The sequence below is a fragment of the Diorhabda sublineata genome, chromosome 1, assembly GCF_026230105.1.
Source record: "Diorhabda sublineata isolate icDioSubl1.1 chromosome 1, icDioSubl1.1, whole genome shotgun sequence".
NCBI lineage: Eukaryota > Metazoa > Arthropoda > Insecta > Coleoptera > Chrysomelidae > Diorhabda > Diorhabda sublineata.
The window spans coordinates 40,844,926-40,866,066 of record NC_079474.1 but is presented as its reverse complement, the minus strand read 5'-3'; the positions used below and the strand labels follow the sequence as shown (position 1 = coordinate 40,866,066).

At 31.3% G+C, this 21,141-nt stretch overlaps 1 protein-coding gene across 3 annotated transcripts in view; it reads right to left on the bottom strand.

Moving 5' to 3' along the window:
- The window catches only part of LOC130444516 (RNA-binding protein Musashi homolog Rbp6), a 1,022,388-nt gene that overhangs the window by 625,118 nt on the left and 376,129 nt on the right, over positions 1 to 21,141 (bottom strand). For all 3 annotated transcript variants that reach the window (XM_056779678.1, XM_056779688.1, XM_056779699.1), the window contains exon 3: positions 13,753 to 13,834. In XM_056779678.1, the coding sequence (XP_056635656.1) occupies positions 13,753 to 13,834 (82 nt within the window). The remainder of the gene's footprint in view (positions 1 to 13,752; positions 13,835 to 21,141) is intronic.

The following is a 21,141-nucleotide window of genomic DNA, read 5'->3' as shown; positions in this document are numbered from 1 at the left end:
GGTAGAATATAATGACAATTCTCAGACAATTACACTTATATACGATATTATGAAATTCTGGCGCATTTCGCCTAATCTACTGTTCCCCTAACTGTTGTTCCGGAGACCATGTCAAAATTAACTAAAGTTATTATGACTAAATGACTCGGCAACTTTTGTGAACTAGAGTGTAAAGTACCGAGTGCCTTATTATTATGAAAACGTAGGGCTTTTGCTTAACGAAAAAACGACGGAAGAAATGCAAAAACGTTTAAGAGAGAGCCTTACATTTACAGGTTTCTTTGCACATTTTTGTATGAATCAAATATAGAGAAAGGCTTTATTGTAAAAGAATTGTTACAATTTGTAGACAAAAGCTTGTGAAAACTAAAAAGCAACTATAAAAATAACTAAATAGAGATAAAAGAAATGAAAACTTTTATCCAATGATCAACTGAACAATCTCACGCACAGATCGTAAAACTATTAACTACATAAAATTATACTTTTAATAGTTCTTGGGAGTTTTAATCAGGCACTCTTCTATGTGTCATAAATTATTAAAACAATATGAAAAGTTTCAATTCAATTCCATATTAGACAGTGTAAATAATGACATTCTTCAAATTGTAATTAAGTTTTTTTTTGTATTTTAAACGAGATAAAATTGAAAAGATAATTCTCTTATTTCCCTATTCTCATTTCTCGTAGCTTTCTTATTAGGAAATTTATTACAAATTGACGTTTTATATCCATATTTTTGAAATGGAGTGTACCGGCAAATACCAAAGTAGATAAAAAATAAAATTGAAATCGATTTTGTAACTATTGAACAGCTCTCGTTAATACCGTTAAAGTTAGCGTTGCAGGCGTAATCACGTCCCCTTCTTGCAACGTAAGGACATTTTTTGTCGGGCTTTCAGGAGAGATTGACAGACGAAGTACTGTTGACGAAATCTTTTTAGAAATGCGTCTGCAGCTGCCCGAAAAGAGAATATTAAAAATTTGAATTCTATTTCCATCACTTTTTGTAGATGTAATTTGAAAGTTTTCTTATACAGGGTGTCCATAAAGTAACGTAATTTGTACTAACGTTAAAATTACATCTTAATAATATTATAGACATCTTGTAATAAAGTTTTTCTTATAACAAGCAGTTCCTATAAAATTATATGTAACCTCCAAGGTAAGGATAAGGTCTTTGCTACGTCAAGATGATTTTCAATTGAGAATCCTTTACACTGAAGATAATGAAAAAATCTATGAATTATCTAGCCTAAACAATTTTTCATAATTTCATTTCCAACAACTGTAAATGTAAACAGTCTTGACGGTAGTATTTGCAATTTAATATATAAGGAAAAACTGAAAATATATACAGTGTCTGCTGTTTAATGAAAAACTTAAAAAAATTCCAGTGCAGCCTGTCAAATAACCAATCAGTAATTACGTAATTAGATATAGGATTTTCATAATGGAAATTTTAAGATCCGATTGAATAAGATCGATGATGTATTTCTTCTTGTTACTGATTCATTTATCATTATTTTAATAACTGTGAAATAACTACAATATTAATCTTAATTTGACGTTTCGATTTAATTTCGATTTTAGTCAAAATATGATTTGACGTAGACAACCATGAAATTATTAAATACATATTATATTAAAATAAGTCATAAAAAACAAAATACATTATCAAACTATTTCATTCGTGACGCTACTTGCATAGGACAGACATCTCAATGCTTAGAAAATAGGATAGAAATTCATTACGATAAAAAATAAACGTGTATTACCGAATATCAAAGAAATATAAAAACTGAAAAATCATTGGAACAAATCCAAAGACAAGGAAAAAGGTATTTTTAGAAATAGTTTACATACGTAGAAACAAAACGCTATCAATGATAAAAAAGAACTAAACAATTGGGATGAAAATTACGAATCTATATAAATTTCAATACAACTATAATGATTTTGATTGAAGGTTGCATTTTTGTGATATATTTAAGGACAAAAATATTAAAGTATAGTTAAAACATTATTGGTTCTTTAATGAACGCAATGTATTAAATCCTTACAATATGAAGATTCATTTCCAGTTGCTTTAACTAAATATAAACAAAGGATAATTTGGACCACGTTTCCCATATATCTACAACAATAACTGTTTGACTTGAATTTGTAAGCAAGTAAGATTGAAACAGTCTAAAACGTGAGCAAATGCTTCAATAGAAGAAATGCAATATGAATAGTAAAAAGGAAATTTCTTGAACGAATTTGTAGGAATCGAGTTCAAAATCCGCTTCCCAATATTTTTCATAAAGGAGAGTGATAGTTCAAACTTTAAAAGTTGTCTGACAGATCAAAGCAAATCATACCCTATCTCACCTCTTGGTTGTTCTCGGATTTGTCTCTTATATGTATATATTTTTGAAAGGGAGACAATTTCAGCTTTCTCGTGGGAAATTAAATGTAAATAATAATTTGAGATGTTCAAAAATCGCCGAGCGTACTTAGATCTTACAAATGGAGCACCGTCAACATACAAAATGACACTTGGTAGTCAAAATATTGCAGTTTTACTAATATGCGTAACGAACCAATTTGAATCTCGCTTTTTAAATTACGATTTGACTGACTCTTCAACTTTTCACTTTATTTTTTATGTCAGTTGACACAATCTTATATACGTCTGTCTGATGAATTGAGGCCGATTCATAAACTTGAGTTTTTGTTTTCCGTTGCCGTTGACGTTTGCTGTTAACAAAATTAAAAACCTTGAAATGCATCAGACCAGTCATAGTTGTCGTTTCCCGAACGTTCTATCATTGGTGACTTTCAAAATAAATAAATTTTATCTCTTCTCTTTCGTAGCAACTTTCGTAGAAACAGAAGAATGCCAATCACATCCGTTTGCGTTTGTCACGTGGTTTTGACGTATGACGTCTTATTTCTCTTTCTATTTGTTTGTTTATGATGGTCTTTTCGCTTAGCTTGTTTTCTCTTCCTTCATTTGCATAATATCGTACAAATATACCGGCGTAAAAACAAAAAACTATAACAAAAAGCAGTACACACGTCAAAAAGAATAACAAAATTTTCAGCAGCAACGTCAAGTTTATGAATAGGGTGTAGAATTTACTAAAAACGTAAAATGGCGAACGTCATCCGCGAACGGCAGCAGCAAACAGAAACTCGAGTTTATGAATCGGCTTCTAATTTTACACATATGAAGAAAATTGTTTTCGTAGTTGGTTGAATATGGAAAATAAGAAATTTGGGTGTACATTTAGCCCAAATTATTCCGTCCTATAAAATAATATTCCCTCTTTTAGAAGTGGCCATATGAACATGGAGGATGCCGAACGTCCAGTTCTGTCATTTATTGTAACTACTCCAGAAATAGTCAATAAAATTCATGTCCTTGACTCAAAGGTTACGTGTGAAACAGTTTTCTGTAAGATAACTAACACGATTGTTTAATACTGATCAAAAGATCTCTAGCATTAAAATCAATCCAATGTTTGAATATCTCAAACGTGATCCAGATCAATTTTTATGTCGATATGTCACAATAGATCAAACTTGGATACACTATTGTGACCTAGAAATAAAAGTGGAAATAATGAACTTTGGCGAAGAAATGTCTTCCTAAGAAAGTTAAAACTGTTTTGGATGGACACAGAGTTTTCTGTGTACCCTTTATTGATTATTCATAGAAGCAAACGTTAACTGGCCCATTTTGTGATCATTTGCAAACACATTGTTGCTGGACCTTAGAAAAAACTAGCGCATTTGTTGGAGAGAAATGTTTAGGTCTATCACTATATTGCGCTAGTCTTCTCTGTTATTGTTATGGAAAATAGTGAACAATATACATGGGTTTTATTACTTCCACCACCATATTCATCTGATCTGGCTCGCTACGATTAAGAATGTTGAGTAAAAAGTAGATAATAATAAACGTATTATGAAAATTTTTTTACAGTATAGTGATTTTGTGACTGAAAAACAAATTAGCGATTAGACCCAATTATTCATATATCAAATGGTATCATCACTATTTTCTCTTTTAATTATTTTAAGATTGCTTGCAATTTTTGATGGAAATCAAAGTGGCCTGTCCAGTTGATAATTTATTCGAGTGTGGGATTCCAACGATTGAAGCATCTCCAAACATCCTTAAGAAAGTAATCAATGAAGAAATTATTCCTAACTTAGTTCAAAGGTCTGAGTATCCAATTTTGTTGAATTTTTTTCTTAGTCCTTAACCGCAGCATCGTAAAGGGAGTGCCAGAACTATTTTCTAGTTAATGTTAAGCGTAACCAATCTGGGCCTCATATATCTAATGAATGAAGTGAACTCTCTAGAGTTAGACGAACGGAGCTTTTCGAAATTGGAGTTCTCGATCAAAGTCTCTTCTATTGTGGGAACGCTATTTATTTCAACTTAGTTAGATGTTGAACTTAATACGACTTTATTTTAAAGAAAATTCCAAAGTTTTAAGTATCCAATAAAAATCTTAGGAAAGTTTTATGGTTCAAGAACAATTATTATTTTAAGTATACAGCAGAATCAAATAAACTTTGAAATAATTGTAATTATCTGAAAAAAATTCCATTATTCCTTCTGTATATACGAGTTATAATTAACTACAGATACGGATTATAACGCCTCAAAAACATCATATCTGTATATACAGGGCGTTTATAAATACATGTGATAAAATTCAGGAGGTGATTGCTCGTATGGAATTAAGATGGGTTATTCCTATTACAAAATTTCTTTAGCCCACCGCTTTCCGAGATATCACCCTTTAAAGGTAATGACTAAAATTGAGTTTTTATCTTTTTTTAAAGAATTTCAATAATGCTAGAAAGTTGAAATTCTACAATGTTCATGCAACCGCAAAGGAGGGGAGGAGATTTCTGTTACATTATACGGGGGTGGAATTAGCAACCCTTAGTTTATATCAAATCAAAACTTGTTTTTAAGATGAAGTTTTATAAAATTATAACTTTCAAACCTTGTTTTATTTAGAAATATGTTTTATTCTTAAATGGGTGGGATATCTTACGTCTAAATGTTGCCCAGCAGTCTGAAGTGTATTGGATTACCATCGAGCATGAACCACATGTTTGTTCTGATATTGACTGCAATGTTTTCAAGTAGGTCAGGGAGATCATTTTTGAAAAATCTGTTGCAAGAAATTCTATTTAATGGCTGAGGCAGAGAATATGGCCCAATACCAATCCATACGTTCACCGTAATAATATTATGGCATCACCTCCCGAATCTGTCGCATAAATTTAGAAATACCGTGTATATCTATTTCGCGTTTTGTACAAAAGCTAGTTCACATCTATTGTGAAGTTTTCGGAATAAAACTTGCTCATATTAGAGCATAAATTTCTTAGAATTATTAAGGTATGTCTTAAGTATATGAAATTTTGGACGCTTATTTCTTATTTTCAATACAAAAATGCCATTTCTGGGAATAAGCAAAAAAGGGTACCTCAGTTTGAATTACATAAGTTATTCTAATATAGGTTACTGGTGAGATAAAATGAATAAAAAATTTTCATCATGAATTTCCAAAAATATCATTTTTCATCCCATACAAACACTTACCATTCTCGTTATAGTATACCATGGTTAATCGCATGGAAAACTAAGGATAATCATAAGAATCAATGTTACGTAACTTAACATCATGAGAATAAAAGGACTATATCAAACTAAGAAATTGAACACAGTTTCAAATTACATAAACTTGCTAGCAAGATAACGTACATAAAACCAGACCACATTCAGAGCAGTATCAATGAATATATCCGCAAGTACGCTACTGAATTTAATAAAGAAAATGATGAGACCAAACTACGATCAGACTACCATGAAATTCTCCAATGAGCCGGAATACAACACAATTTCGTTCCAATTTAGGACACACCTGCGATTTTGTGTACATTGTTTTAAGGATTTGCTTCTAGGTCCGTATAACTTTATAGTAGGTACATCTCCAACATCCGTTACATCCTATTTGGAATATGATTGTGGGATAGTGGGTATACATAAAATTAGTTTGTTCAATATTTGTTACTATAAACAATGAACAAATAGAATGAGCAGAAACTTCAACATACTGAGAGGAAATAATTTGAAATTGCCAGATAAAAAATAAAATAATGTTCGGGACATTTTTGATTAACAGTTGAATTTTTGCAAGTATTTTAAAGTCTATAGTCAATTTATCGAAATAAACTACTAAACCAAAACATATTCACGCAAAGCGCACGTGATCAGGGTTCTAAAATGCCAAAGCCTAGCTTCTAACAGGACCGCACTTAATAAATAATTTACGGTTTCATAGAGCAGATAAAAAGTAAACGGCCATAATATGAAACACATTCATTTAAAAATTAGATATTAAATATATTCGAATTATCGCATTTTTCAATGATCATATATAGCCTGTTATTGCTAAGACCGAATACAGAAATCGAAAGATAATATGTGTATCAAAAAATAAAATCTTCATTTTCTACCTCAATAAACACATTTTCTTATTGACAACGTCTATACTCCACATTTTGGTTTCAACCTTGAACACTTGAAGAAGATACTCCCGATATATTTGCTGTTTTGGAAATAACATCATCAACAGACTTGTTTTTCGCTAGAATGAAGCTTTTTAGTTCCCTTTTAGTCTCCTTGACAGAAATATTTAAGAAAATTACATGCAAATATAAACAATCTCACTGCAGTGCGATAATACGATGCCATCCCTGTACTACACCTGATCTAACGACTTCTTCAGCTATGAGGCTCTCGCCTCTTCCACGCGGTTTTTTATTTGATTTGGGCTAATAACGATGCCGCGCTTTGTTTCGTCCGGGATACTCCCGTGTTGATCACGCACTGATCATTGTTTTGGTTTACTATTTTTCTTTGATAAATAAATTTTCTCATGATATTCTCTTAAACAGTTTTCCTTTTTTTCTACTGAAAATATTGTTGCTTTTTGTTTTCTACATTAAATGTAAAGAAAAAGTTCCTTGTAAAGTACGTTGTTGCGATCAATAAAAACAATTATGCGTAATTTTCGTTTTAGGTTTTCATATTGACGATCTGCATGTTGACATATAACAATATTATTATTCAAGGAACGTTGTCAGTTAATTGACCTATCGAATAATTCAATTTTTATATATATATTTCTTCTATAAAGAAACTGGATATTCTCATGCTAAATTTGCTTACTCACATCTTGTGTTTTGTTAATGCAATTTTTCCTCACCTAGTCACACTCATTGTAGCTGCAATAATCAATTGTGAAAAAGCATTACATTTCGTTTGATCAAACTTAATTTGTTCTCAACTGAATTTGAAGAATTATTTGGCATTCATTTTCTCATTAATATTATAAATTCTCCTCAACTTTGTTTTTTTATTGACAATATATTTACATAATTTACTTAAACAACGCCACTGTGAATTTTGTGGTGCTAAATTGTTGACGAAAATAGCACCCTCCCATTGTTAATTATTAAGATACCAATGTCAATATTTGTATAAAGTCCTCGGGCATTCATGTGATATATTATTGAATATTTTATGGGAGAAATCACAAGTTCCAATTAATAGATTCATTCCGATTTTACTGTTGAATAAATGCGGTATTGACATAAGTAGTAGCAACTTGATATATATTACTGAGAGAGTCTCATAAGTACTATTAGTTTTCACACGTGAAAATTCCTACGTCTCAATTTAAACAAGTCTGTAATTGTATGACAAGTACAACTGCTTTGCTTTACTGATTTCTCTATTTGTTTATTGACGACGCAGTGCGTTGTTATAGTAGTATGAAGTGCAAAAAATATAAAATTCGTGTACTGTTAAGACTTTATTGGAAACAAAAGTTCGAAGTAGTCGTGACAAAAGACGATAGAGAATCAGTCGTTAAATATTTGACAATTACTAGAACCCTTCACAAAGAGTGGTTGATTCGAGCAGAAAGTGTGGTGTATCAGGTGGAATAATCAAGATATCGTGTACTTCGAAATCATTATTGATGGTCGAGCTATCAATACCGAGGTATATGGTGGACAGCTGACGCGATGTTTAAGGTTTTATTGGAGAAATATCTATGTTAGGTTAACCGAAAGCAAGTTCTCTAGCAATAAGACTCTTACAAAATTATTTAAAATAAGATCACTCTTCTGATAATTCTGATAATTTAAAACTCCGGAAACGGATGATGAAATGTTACATATGGTCAGTTCTCTTATATGTTGTCGAAGCATGGATTATCTGCCATTATTCGCATAGAAATGTTCAAGATACCGTGGACAGCTGTGCAAACAAACGATGCAGTCCTTAACAGAGCAAATTCGGTTCGTGAGTTGGTGGATAACATTAAATACAGGAAAATAGCTTATTTGGGACACATTGGGTGGTAGCCGGTTGAATATCCTCCAGTTGATTACGATAAGTAAAGTTGAAGGTCGTAGAGGAATTGGAGGGAAACAAGCCTCCTGGTTGAAGAATATTATAGAATGGACTGGGATAAGAGAAGCAGGACAGTTATTTAGACTAGCTCAAGATAGACAGAGTTTTGCCATGATGATCGCCATCGTCAAGGGGACTTTATACGGCATGTTTAGAAGAAGATGTCAAGAAACCCTCTTTAAGTGTCACTTAAATGTCACTTTTCAATGGGACGAACAGGATATCGAATACGACAGGAACTTTATCGAACACATTATTTAGAACATTATCACTTTCACATTGTTACCAAAAGCAATCCGACAAAACGGCTGGATATATTCCGGCATTCCTCTAGTAGCTATTTCCTGTTTCCGATATCGAAGAAAAACTAATCTATAAGCTGAATATCTGAGTGAATATGGTAATTACGACAATTAAGTTTAGTTTAATGCCTCTACTCCTCTTAATTCGAAGAATATTAGATGAAATTTGGATGAAATTAATATTACTAACTAAAAATTTGACGGTTTACAATTGAAAATATTCTGCTTAAACAATCAATACGGCATCGATAAATTTTCCATTTTCCAAAGTCCAATTGTTTATAGCGAAATTATATTTCCCAAAATATCAACCTTTTTAGTAGAAAGATTTTTTTAGCGTCACTAGACTATAACAAATTTAGTTTCCCTATTTCAGAAGCGAACTATATAAGTAAAGATTAGGTTTTTGCGTTGGTCTGCCATTAAATTAATGGAATGTCTCATTGGAAGTTAGAGGAAAGTTTTGGTGAAACAATTTTCTGATGTCCTTGTCACTCTTCATATAAGTCCGAATCTATTAGACAGTCCATACGTCAGAAGGATTGATGGACCTGTATAAGGAAGTTATCCGATCAAAACTACTGAACAGTCTGTGTTGATTATCTCGCCGGCAAATGAACTTAATTTTGAACTTGATACATTAAGCAGAAGGAAGTTTTTGGATGAAACAGAAAAAGAAGTCTAATTTTTAAGTGATAAACAATGATTCATTCATTCGAGGTTATCGATGAACTGAATAAAAAAAATACCGTAATATTCATTGCATATACAAGGATGTTCCCAGAAGTACCTGTTTCAACAAAGAAAACACAAAAATTTAGAAAAAAATATTTTCAACGTTATTTCTTTTTTGCTCCATACATTTTTTCCTCAAAATAGCCACTAACTGCAGACATGACTTCGGAAAATACACAATACTCTGCGGTCTGAATCTTTATTTATCGTTTATCTTAAAAACTATTAACTTTATCAAAATTATTAAGGAGGACGATTTTATTAATAATTGAATTGTCTATAATTTGTTTCTAAAAAACTTTTTTCTGGAATCAATTTTACAAAAGTTATTGAAGCATTTAATTAAAATGTCTTTTATATCAGTTTGTATTATGTTTTTATTATTATCATAGAAATTTATGCATTTGTATCAACAATAATAATATATAATGGTATTTGCACAAAAACAGGTAAAAACAATGAAATTTTTCAAAATCTCTAATAGGAATATTATTGTAGCAAGAATTAAAAAAAATATTTGTATTTTTTTAATGGGCCCAAAGTACCCAAATTCATGATTTTTCAAACCTTCAAAAATTCATATCTCTAAAAATATCATCTCTAGCGTGAATAGTCACAGGAACTTTTTTATTTGTATTACAATATAGAATATAAAAAAAAATCCGTTGAAAAATAACAATTCCTTGCAATTGTTTAAGCTTATACTTTAATGTGAGTAATGGTTTTATTAGATATTTACACTATACATCCATAATATATATACATCTATAAATTGTACTTAAGTTTTGAGATATTGCATCAATGACATTGTTATCCTAAAGTTTAACATTTCTAATTATGATCGTATTTAAAACGTGTTGTCATACGAGTGATATTTGAATTGGTCAAAAAATAGAATTAAATCACGAACATTTTCGTGCGATGATGATCAACTCGCTTCCACTTTTGATGATGAAACTCAGTGATCACACTTGTCAAACTGTGAGATTGAGGCATTCCACTAGCAAACATTCAATATTGCATGAACATATTGCTGTCAAAAAGACAAGTTCGCCTTGGATGCCGCAGAATTAGAAAATTGCTTGAAAAAAGGCGACTAAGCCATGGATCTATGTATATGAACCCCAAACTAAACAATAATCGACTGTATGGGTCTTTCAAGATGAGCCAAATCCAATGAAAGTTGTTTACGCATTAAGCACTTAGAAGCGAATTGTCGTCTGATTTTTCGGAATGACTGGATATGTGGTCACCGTTTCATTAAAACAACGTAGAACTGTGCATTCTGAATAAGACACCGGCATTTGTTCACCAGAAGTATTCGAATCAGGGAAACAAATCGTAGAAGCAGCACACGAATCATTCTCCGCCACTACAATGCGAGTTTCCACATATTAGTACAAACAAAAACGACAAAACATCGAATTGATTGATCATACAACGTACAGTCCTGGTTTGGTACCCAATAATTTCTTATTATTACCGTAGATCAAAAATAAATTGCGAGGTCAACGTTTTTCTATACCTGAAAAAGCGGTTAATGAGTTGAAATCACATATTTTGGAGTTACCTCAACAGAATGGGAAAAATGCTTCGACAATTGGTTCAGACACATACAAAAGTTTATTGATTTAATGGAGAATATCTAAAAACAATGAAGCCGTTTTGAATTATAAATATTTGTTTTTATCTGTCTATCTCTAAACTTAAGTAGCAACCCTCGTAAGATAACAAGTTGTAATTTTTATAGAAAACAGATATTGAATTGAGAAAGAACAATATCAAATAAATTAAAATAAACAGTGTTATTTTTGTTTTAAAGGAAATTTTCAAAAACATTGTCACATAATATAATGATTTTATAAAATTCTGGTAACACAAAAACTTTGTATTAGTTCTTTGAAGCGTGATTTCAACTTTTCCAAAAGTTTTGATACATATGTTCCATCCAGTAGTAAATTTTAGTAACATTTCCAAACAATTTTATTCGAAATTAATTTTATTACTCTTCAAAAGTAGATAAAAGTTGAAGTAGCCAAAACAAGTTTGTAAGTGACGGTCAATTTTAATATAAGTTCGAATTCGGCAGATGGTTCATACGTCAAAAGGGATTGATAGAAACGGTAGGTACGGGAATGTTAAAGGAAAAAGTCAAACTAACTGAAGCGCTCCTTCTTTTGTTATCAATCATTGTTTAGTAGATTAGGCAACTGAATCTCTCGGAGAATTTTAAAATTGTTCATAAAAGTTAATAAAAAAAATAGCATAAAAACTTAAGACGGCGTAAAGAGTAGATAAGTAAAAAAAGTTACCATGCTATCTCAAACAAATTGGATGAAGTCTGAAAGAGCATAAATTTTTGGTTAATGGGTTTCCAGATTTATTATTCGCAATTCTGTCAGGAATGCGATCCATATTATTCCTTACTTGAATTTTGATAATATGAATGACTGTATATTGTCAATTTGAATTATTAACATACCTTCAAATAAAAATCTACATCCAAGTATATAAACTTTTAATTATTGATTCGGCACATAAAAACGCGGCTAAGTTGAGGAACAATTCCAACAATTCTTTTCAGGACAACAAATGTTCTAAATTTCTTTAATGGTGTGCGGAAATTCTTAGTTTCGCAAATACGCTTAGTTACAAACTGGCAATTTTGACATTTTTCTTGATTTTTCAGTAGAGGAACGCTATATGTGGTACTAATCCTGTTTTCTCTTTTTACTAAAGTTAATATTCTCATATTTGAATCTACGGCAGAACCGAATAAACTGATATATAATATTGAACCTTCATAATATACTCGGCTATTATACCAACTTTCCCAAGGAAACACCGCATATAAAATCTTGTTTCGTTTTACAACTGTAAGATTTTTTTAATTTTGAAAACATCATGCCGTTATTTAAAAATATAGTTTCTGCAAAATTTTTAAAAGTGTCGTGCAATTTTTTTTACAAAACTTCACCTGATTGTAAGTATGTTAACGTGGAAAATACTTTAAACCGAAAAGCAAAGTTGGACAATATGACCGAAGTAAAGGAAAATGACCAAGGTGTTGCAATAACTAAAGTAACGAAAATTGTAGAAACGTTGGTTCGAAAAATGCCTATGAACCAAAGACAGTTTTAGAGAAACTTTACACTAAGTGACGATTTTGACGATTAATTAGAACAAGGAATTTAAAAGCATAAAGCACTTGAATATTTATTCACAGCTTTTTTTGATAATTAAAATGTGATTCCATTTTATACTTATTCGAAAAACGTGGATAGAAAATGTTATTTATTTAGTCAGTTTTTTGCTTAGTTTTATGCTTTTCATTAATAGAAAGTAACTTGGTTAGTATATTTCTATATATTTTTGCCGTTATTATAAAATCAAAATAAAACTTAGTTATATTTTTAAAATTTTATTTTTCAACACGTGTATAATTTCCTACTATGTGAAGCAAAACCTGTCAATTTTATATTTGTAAAAGGTGATTAAATCAGCAGTAAAAATAGGCTCTGATTATTCAGAATATTTAAACATTATTTGAAAAAAACGTGTAATAACTTTATTCTATTTTATTCTATTATTTCAAATACGAAAAAAATGCGATTTTGTCAATGGTAAAGCAGTACTTCTCAAATTTATTTTGTTGTTTCATGTTAAAATCAAAAACAAATCGAACGGGAATACTAAAGAAAAACCATTAAAAAAGAGTAAATTTATCATCACTAGCGTCAATTTCCCAGAGGTTGGATATATATTTGGTCCAAAAATCGTAGTGCTACCTTCAAAATTAACTAGAAGGCGTAAAAATTAACTAGGCACATATACTATACGGTTTTCTCTTTGTATGCAAGTACTTATGCAGTGAAATTAAGAAATTAATATAATCTATTTAGGGAAAAATTCTACAATGAAAAATCTGCGAGCTCAAATTAATAAATTCTGAAGCTAAAAATGAAATGAAGTAATTATAATATATAATATTAAAATATTTCAAATGAGATATTAATGCACTCATATTTCAATTTGAAAAAAAACAGCAACAAAAAAATTGAGTATACAAAATAAATTTCCTGAGTTGTGAGAGTTCTAATTTCATTTTATTAGGGTTATACCCAGAAAAAACTATCAACTAATATAATTAGTTATTTCAAATTAGATGTCACGGAACTTTCAGTTAGTTTGCTTTTTGTACGTTCAATTACTCACCTTGATCTTCTTGTGGCTGGATCTTTCATAACCATAACTTCGGTTATGTCGCCGAACTTGCTAAAGTATTCTCGTAGACTCTCTGTAACGAAAATAGAACAAGATTTATATTTTTTTCAAAGCTATTCAACGTTTCCTTTTCCTTAGTTGTTGAATTTCGAAAATATATAGCAGCCATTCAATTGAATTATTCTTAGTTGCATTATTGATATAGATTTGAGTCAAATTTTTTAGGACTTTTTTATCATTGACAGCATGTTCGTTCTTATGTTAATTAATTCGATTAAATCGATAAAAAAAATAAAACTGCCACAACAATCTATGGAATGTCTAAAGAACATACTTTCGATTATAAAAATTTAGAAACTACGAATGAGTTTATTGATGCCTGCTAAATATTTTTGAAATCTAAGAACGTAGGAAAAATTATTTCTTGTGTATTTTGATAAAGAAAAACAAATAAAAAAGTGCAAAAAGTAAGGAGATGGAAAAATCCTCATCCATTGCCTTTCCATATTTTCCGATCTTCAGCCTAGTAGAGGTTCATGCATAATAATGATAGTCTGGTCAATTTTATGTTATTTCCCTGTTGATTGCAATCAATTGCAATCGACACCTGTGGCATACTTGGCAACAAGTTCTTTATTCTTCCTCTCTAGATAATGTCAACTCATATTGAGAGATTTCAAAATGTCTTTCTATTCAATAAAACCAGATATTAGTTGTAGGATGAATCCAGGCCTAGTGCTCTGGAGTTCCGTAGTGTTTTACACTTTGAGAGAATGTGGATATAGGTTTCCTCCTCTATGCACGCCGCATTTGCTTCTAAATCTAGCGTTTTCAGGTGTCTACTGAGGCGACAGAACTCCTGTTAGTATTCGTAGGTTGTTCATACTTAAATTGATACATCAAACAGATCTATTCTAGATATAGTTTCCCAGAAGAGTCTTTGCCTGTCTCAGCTAGTGTAGGTCGTCCCAATAATTGGTTTTCACCATATCTCCTTAATTTCCAATGCATTTGTATTGTTCTGTAGCTCATATCACAGAAGAGTTGAGGTCCTATGAAGGGTTTGTTTGCTCATACTTTAGCGAATCTGTCAACTATTTTGTGACCCTTAACACCGGTGTATCCCGGATTCAATTGTAGGGTAACTTCATTTTTCTGGCCTAACTCTTTATTGTATAGGGTCAATAGTAAAATATGATTCATAGTAAACATTAAATTTATGGGATTTTCTTTAACATTATTTTGTTTTCTCGTATGTCACCCTTTTTTAAGTTCTGTAGCCTGGGGCCTTTTTTACTGGCTCAAGAGGGTTTGTAACCGGAAACCCCTCGAGACTACGCAATTCCATTGAGACAACATGAAACAATGCCGCTTGCTATACTCAATTTCCTATCTGAAGCAGCATGTGACAATGATCTATACCTCATGTTGAGCATTTTTGCCTATATGCCTGCTTCACTTATCGAAAATAATGAGCGTGTCGCACAATGTCATCAAATCGATTCTGTGAAGCTCGCATACAGCAGTGAGCGATAAGTAGAAGACTATAACTGTGACCCAATGTCTTATGTGACATTTGAGCTGTACAATATTCTGTTCCAAATATATCGCGAGTGTTGTGTGTGAGTGTTCCTTTCATTTCACCGAGATGTCGTGAATTTTCTCAAAATGAGTGTTGATAAATATTTTCTGTCTTACTACAATTGAGTGATAAAATAAACAAATATCAGAATTCGAAGACTAATTTACATCAAAGTTCGTCGCAATTACAGAAAAAGACTTTCTTGTACATTGATTTCAATATCACATAAACTGTACCTTATTGGGTTACTGTGGAATATAGAGAGAAAAACTGTGAGGGCAAAATTATCGATCCTACATCAGAGAAAATACGATAGGGATTCGAACGTATAAAGTGTTCTGTATAATGCATGTCTTCGATGGTTTTACTTGGAATTGTATAACATGTTTCGTGTCAGACGTGGGTCGATTAAAGCACTTGAGGATATAAAATTTATATCGAGGTCATATATCACTACAGTATGTCTGTTACAACGAACAAGTATACGCTATGGGAACAATGATTTGTTACCGGTAGAGTCAGATACAGTCTAAGAGCAAGACAAATGAAAATAACAGATAGAAAAATTAAGAGAGAAAGAAAGTAAAAGTATAGGAAATTGAAGTATATCATCAAGAATGAAGTGAACAAGATGAGAAGAAGAAAAGGAGTTATCCATTCGAACTATATCCACCTGGTTCCACCCTTAAGCTGGCATGATATTAAGCAATGACTTTTTTAACTACATGTTTCAATAAGGTGTCAAAAATGATAAATGGCCGGTTTATGTGATATAGAAGTTTATAGTTTTTCAGCTTTTGTTTTTTTTTCTGGAAATTACCTTGCAATCGTCTTTAGTAGTGTTGAGAAAGGCTAACGTCTTCAGCAACAAATCCTTATTACGCGTAGATTTGCGTAATGGCAAAGCAAGGGTAAAAAGGAGACGAGGTCCGTACTGTCAATTGCTTGAGCGGCATGTACATCGCATTGTGGGAGTTGAAGTATGAGGATTGACGATGACTGAGAGTCAAGTTTGTTTTCATCTAATTACTTTAGGAGTCTTCATAATATAGTTAGTTTTGTTACATATGAGCAGAAAAATCTTGCAGTACTTCCACCAAGATCAAATTCATTTGCGACCCCAGTTCTGTAGAAGATTGAGATACTACTACAACGGCGTATATGAGATAGAGGGGGTGTATAATAATATAAACTACACAAGGGGGATTTAGATTGAGTATGTCTAAGAGGGAAATCGTAAACCTTCAATACATTATTAAGGATACGCAGAATGATCACATGATTGGATTGGAATGATATGTACAGCAAATATTTTAGAAATAAAATAATTTCTACTAATCAGGTTTCTATATATAACTGAATGTATAAAATACAGTTCGGTTCAAAAGTTATTACATCTTTCATTAACTCCAATTTTTTTCTTAAATAAGTGATGAACATTGGAAAACTCCCATTTTCCATAACTACAATTTGTTTGTGACTGAAGCAGATAGGCATTGAAGAAAAACTGTATCAATATTTTCACTAAAATCCTCCAACGTTAGCTTTTCTTTCGTCATCAACAAACATCAGATGGTGCGAGTGTTCAAAAAATACTTAATACTTTTAGGTTGATTCGATTGGTTAAATTTATTCTTATTCTTTCAAATCAATGACGAGAAAACTGAAAAACCTCACGACATATTTTACTTATATCTCTAAAAAAAATGGAAATTATACCGAAAAATTCTATTACTTTCCAGAATTGCGAGGTACAGAATCATTTAATGGATTTTCTTAGTTTTTAAATAGAAGAGAAACCATGTAGAAATAATACCAGTTGATCGTTCATTGGTTTCCAAAAAACAAACGACCAAACATTCTTGCCCGCCCGTATGACAACCTATGGTATAATCACAATCTCAATTGTTCCTAGAGAATCTTCGAAGAAAACCCAGGACTTCATAACATATGAAAATAGATATTTACGTTATAAGTCCGGGAAGTGATTTAGTACGGGTACGAGATAGATGTTTATGGATGAGGTGACGAAGGAGCCGAGTCAAAAATATCTAATAGAGTACCGTAATGATAACTTTGTTAGTAATGTTTTTTTCATACTTTTTTCGGTTTTAAGTAAAAATAAAAATATTGAATTATGAAATGTCATATTTGAAAATTTCACTGAAAAATAGCGCCTTTGATTATTCTCTTATTTAAAAAAATAAAAATAAACATAAGTCACTATATACAAAGAGTATTTTCCGAAAAAATGGATCAAATAAAATTGCTGAGAAATTGCAGAAGCAGTCGGGCAAATTATTCCAATTAAGTCTACGAAAAGGTACGAAAAAGAATATGCTATGTTTTGCGCCTGGCGTATCAAATACGAGTTAAAAAGTTCTTAAGAAAATGTGATTTTCGTTTATTTTTTTGATGTGGTAAGAACAGTTGTTTTTTAGAAGCATTCTCTTCAAACCTTAAATCAAGTCAAAAACATCAAATAGCTCTTCATTATGATCTATATACTCGATGGTCAAATCAATGACTATAGTTAATGTCAACATTTCCTGTTAGTGTAGTGTAGACTATCATCCAAACCAGTCGAAGATGCTGATAAAGAAAGAAGTTGAAACATTTATGAGGGGCTCCCCAGACAAAGACCATTTACTGGTAAAAGTTATTGTATTTATTGGCATTCTCGGAGGTTGTCGAAGAGAAGACATTTATAATTTAGAAGTAGACGATGTAGAGGATACCGATTCTCAAATAGTGGTTCGTATTAATCACACAAAAACACATGTTCGACGGATTTTTACTGTGATCAACAGCAATGCGGTGCAATATTAGGATGTGTTCAAAAAATATAAAAATTTGCTTAAACACCTTTCACTAAAAGCTCTTTTGATAGATTACAGACAAGGAAAATGCGTAGGTCAAAGAGCTGGAATACAAACCGTCGGCGGGGCACCTAATATAATTGTTGAATATTGAGCATCCAGAAAAGTAGACCGGTCATTGCTTTAGAAGGCCAACGCTGAGGCTAATATCAGTGTTTTAAAACGGCATGGTTGATGGAAGAGTTCATCAGTGTATCTGAAAAATATGGGAAATAATACATCGAGAACAAAAGGAAAATAGCAAGAATGATACAAGGGGATGAAACTTTTGTACAAGTGTACAAACCAAAGCCACACATCTTCCAGCAGCATTATTGAAAGTACATTCAGTAATTCCTACAATAAAAGTTTCTGGTTCAAACAAGATTGATAGAATTTAAGAGTACAGTAAAGTACAAGGATACCGTAAAGTGCCATTTTCCGGACTCAAATCTACTTCACAGTACAGTATGAAAAAAAGTATGTACGTCACATGAAACAAAATTAAGACAATCTCTCTGATACAGAATTCACGATTAACATGTTGTGGAACTTCGTTTCTCTATGAAAGATAATCTTTCGGGTTAATCCAATTTTACGTATTTTCCAAGTATTTAACTCAAAATCTACATGCTAATGAGAATCTACTGATTGAATCGAAATAATAATCAGAATTAACTGTTAAGGTTCTTAACATAAATTCAGCGTTATAATCCAGGTCAGAGCGGTAATTTCGGATGTTAAGATCAATAGAAACTACTTTACATAATGTGTATCCCTGTCAAGAGTTTCTGTTTGATGGAGGATTCCATTTACATAATTTAAATGTTTTATTCTCGCCATATATGATATCCATAGTTATAATATTAACGTGTAGTTGTGTTGTAAAGCTCCCTTTGATAATAATACTTCCCCAGAGATTTACTCGTTAATACAAACGGTGGGTATTTAAATTCATAGTGAATGATGATGTTAACTAAATATAATCTATGAAATTATGTGAACACTATAACTATAATAAATCTGATAACCATTACAAGAAAATAATTTTTCGTTGAATATTTTAGAAAATTCAAAATTATCTCTTGAATGGAGAATTTTTTTACAAACATTGAGGACCTTCATTCATGAAAATTCACTATTAAAGAATGTATATTTGAACATGAACCTATTCTAACTGGCACAAAAGAGATCAAAATATACTAGAAATTTTCATCTAGCTATTCTAAAAAACTGATAATCAATGACCGAAAATATAAAACATACGAGAGTTGCTACTAAGTTTTAAGATATGGCAACACAGATGTGAATATGTCAAATCTGACATTACCATCATGAAGTTTGACATTTTTAATGGTGAACGTTCCTAGAACGCGAATGTGTCGATCAACTTGCTGCAACTTCTGGTGATGAAGCATTATATGGCAATATATGGCTGTCAAAGAAGAAGCGGTTGATGTGTTGAAATCACATATTATGTTTTGTAGATACCTCAACTGTAATAATTGATGCAAAGGCATTCAAAAGTGTATTTATCTTTGTGGAGAATATTTTGCAAAACAATAAAGTCATATCCAATTATAAATATTTGTTTTTATTTGTCTATCTCAAAACTTTAGTAGCAGCCCTCGTATATATCATTAAAAAAACTATGACAAGCGGTAACCGTTTGTTTAATTCTTAATCAGATATATCCATAATTACATAATTAGGAATAGCTTTGCAATACAAGATTTTTATTCGTATATGATTTTTGCAATTATTAAAAATGTGGAAAATGAAACATCAAAATAATTTCAATTCTGAAAAATATGCAATGTTCAATAGAATTGGTACGAATTTGTCAAATATTCTTCGTTATGACACAGTATCTTGAGAATGTTGAAGGTAATCTAAAAATCCAATAAATCTATGCCACGTAAAAGACTAGCGACATTGAAGTAAATAATCATCATTTCAAGAAGGAACAAATCAAATACACCGGCTTAGCCCAGAGAGAAGTATCCTTAAGATCAAATTCAAATAAATAAGAGAGTTTCAATTTCTAAGCAAGCCATCCAGGCACAAAGGATATATTTTTGTGTAAGGATCTTGAATCCATCTCATTGCATCCCATTTTCTCATTCTTTCTATTGAAAACGGTGGGAGATTGTGAGATTTCGCAGTGGTGAATAGGAATTACAGTTAGAGAAAAGGAAAAAAGTCTTTACCAACTTACTTTAAAATTCTACATCATGAATAAAATCGTATATAAACGGTACATTGTATATTTAGTAGCAAAAGCAATAGTTTCTGGCCGATGCCCAGAAGAATTGAGGTCCAGAAATTTTATTCCACTACGAGGTACATTTTTAAATTTTTCAGACATTGCCTATAAAATCATTTCCTTGCTGTGGCAAAAAAATATTTAGGTCCGAAGCATACTAAAAATATATAATTTTGAATTTATAATGAAATATTAATAGACTCACAAATTTTTCATGGATTATTGTTAACAAAAAAGATGAATCGCATACTTTTCATATGTATTAAAAAAAATTGAGAGTATTTACTTTATAAAATCGGTGCTGTTATTGGCACCTTCCGCGGAAAAATCCGTGGCCATTATTTTAACCTTATAAGCCTGGACATTTTTATAGAAACAGATCAGAATGAAACTTTGTTTCGTATCTCTAAATCTTACCATTTGATCCAAAATCACCACCCTCCACGGAAAAAGCCGTGGTCTAATTTTGATCTTGGAAAAACGGAAATTTTAAAACTAACAACACATCAAGCCCCAACACATTTTTAGATTTGAATTATTCATTTCAAATTCCTGAAACGTTTCACTTCTTAAACCTTTTAACATTTTTATATGCGTTATCCTTTGATAAAAATATCATAATATTTTGATTATCACCGAAATAGTTAATAGTTAAATTATATAATTTATTTATC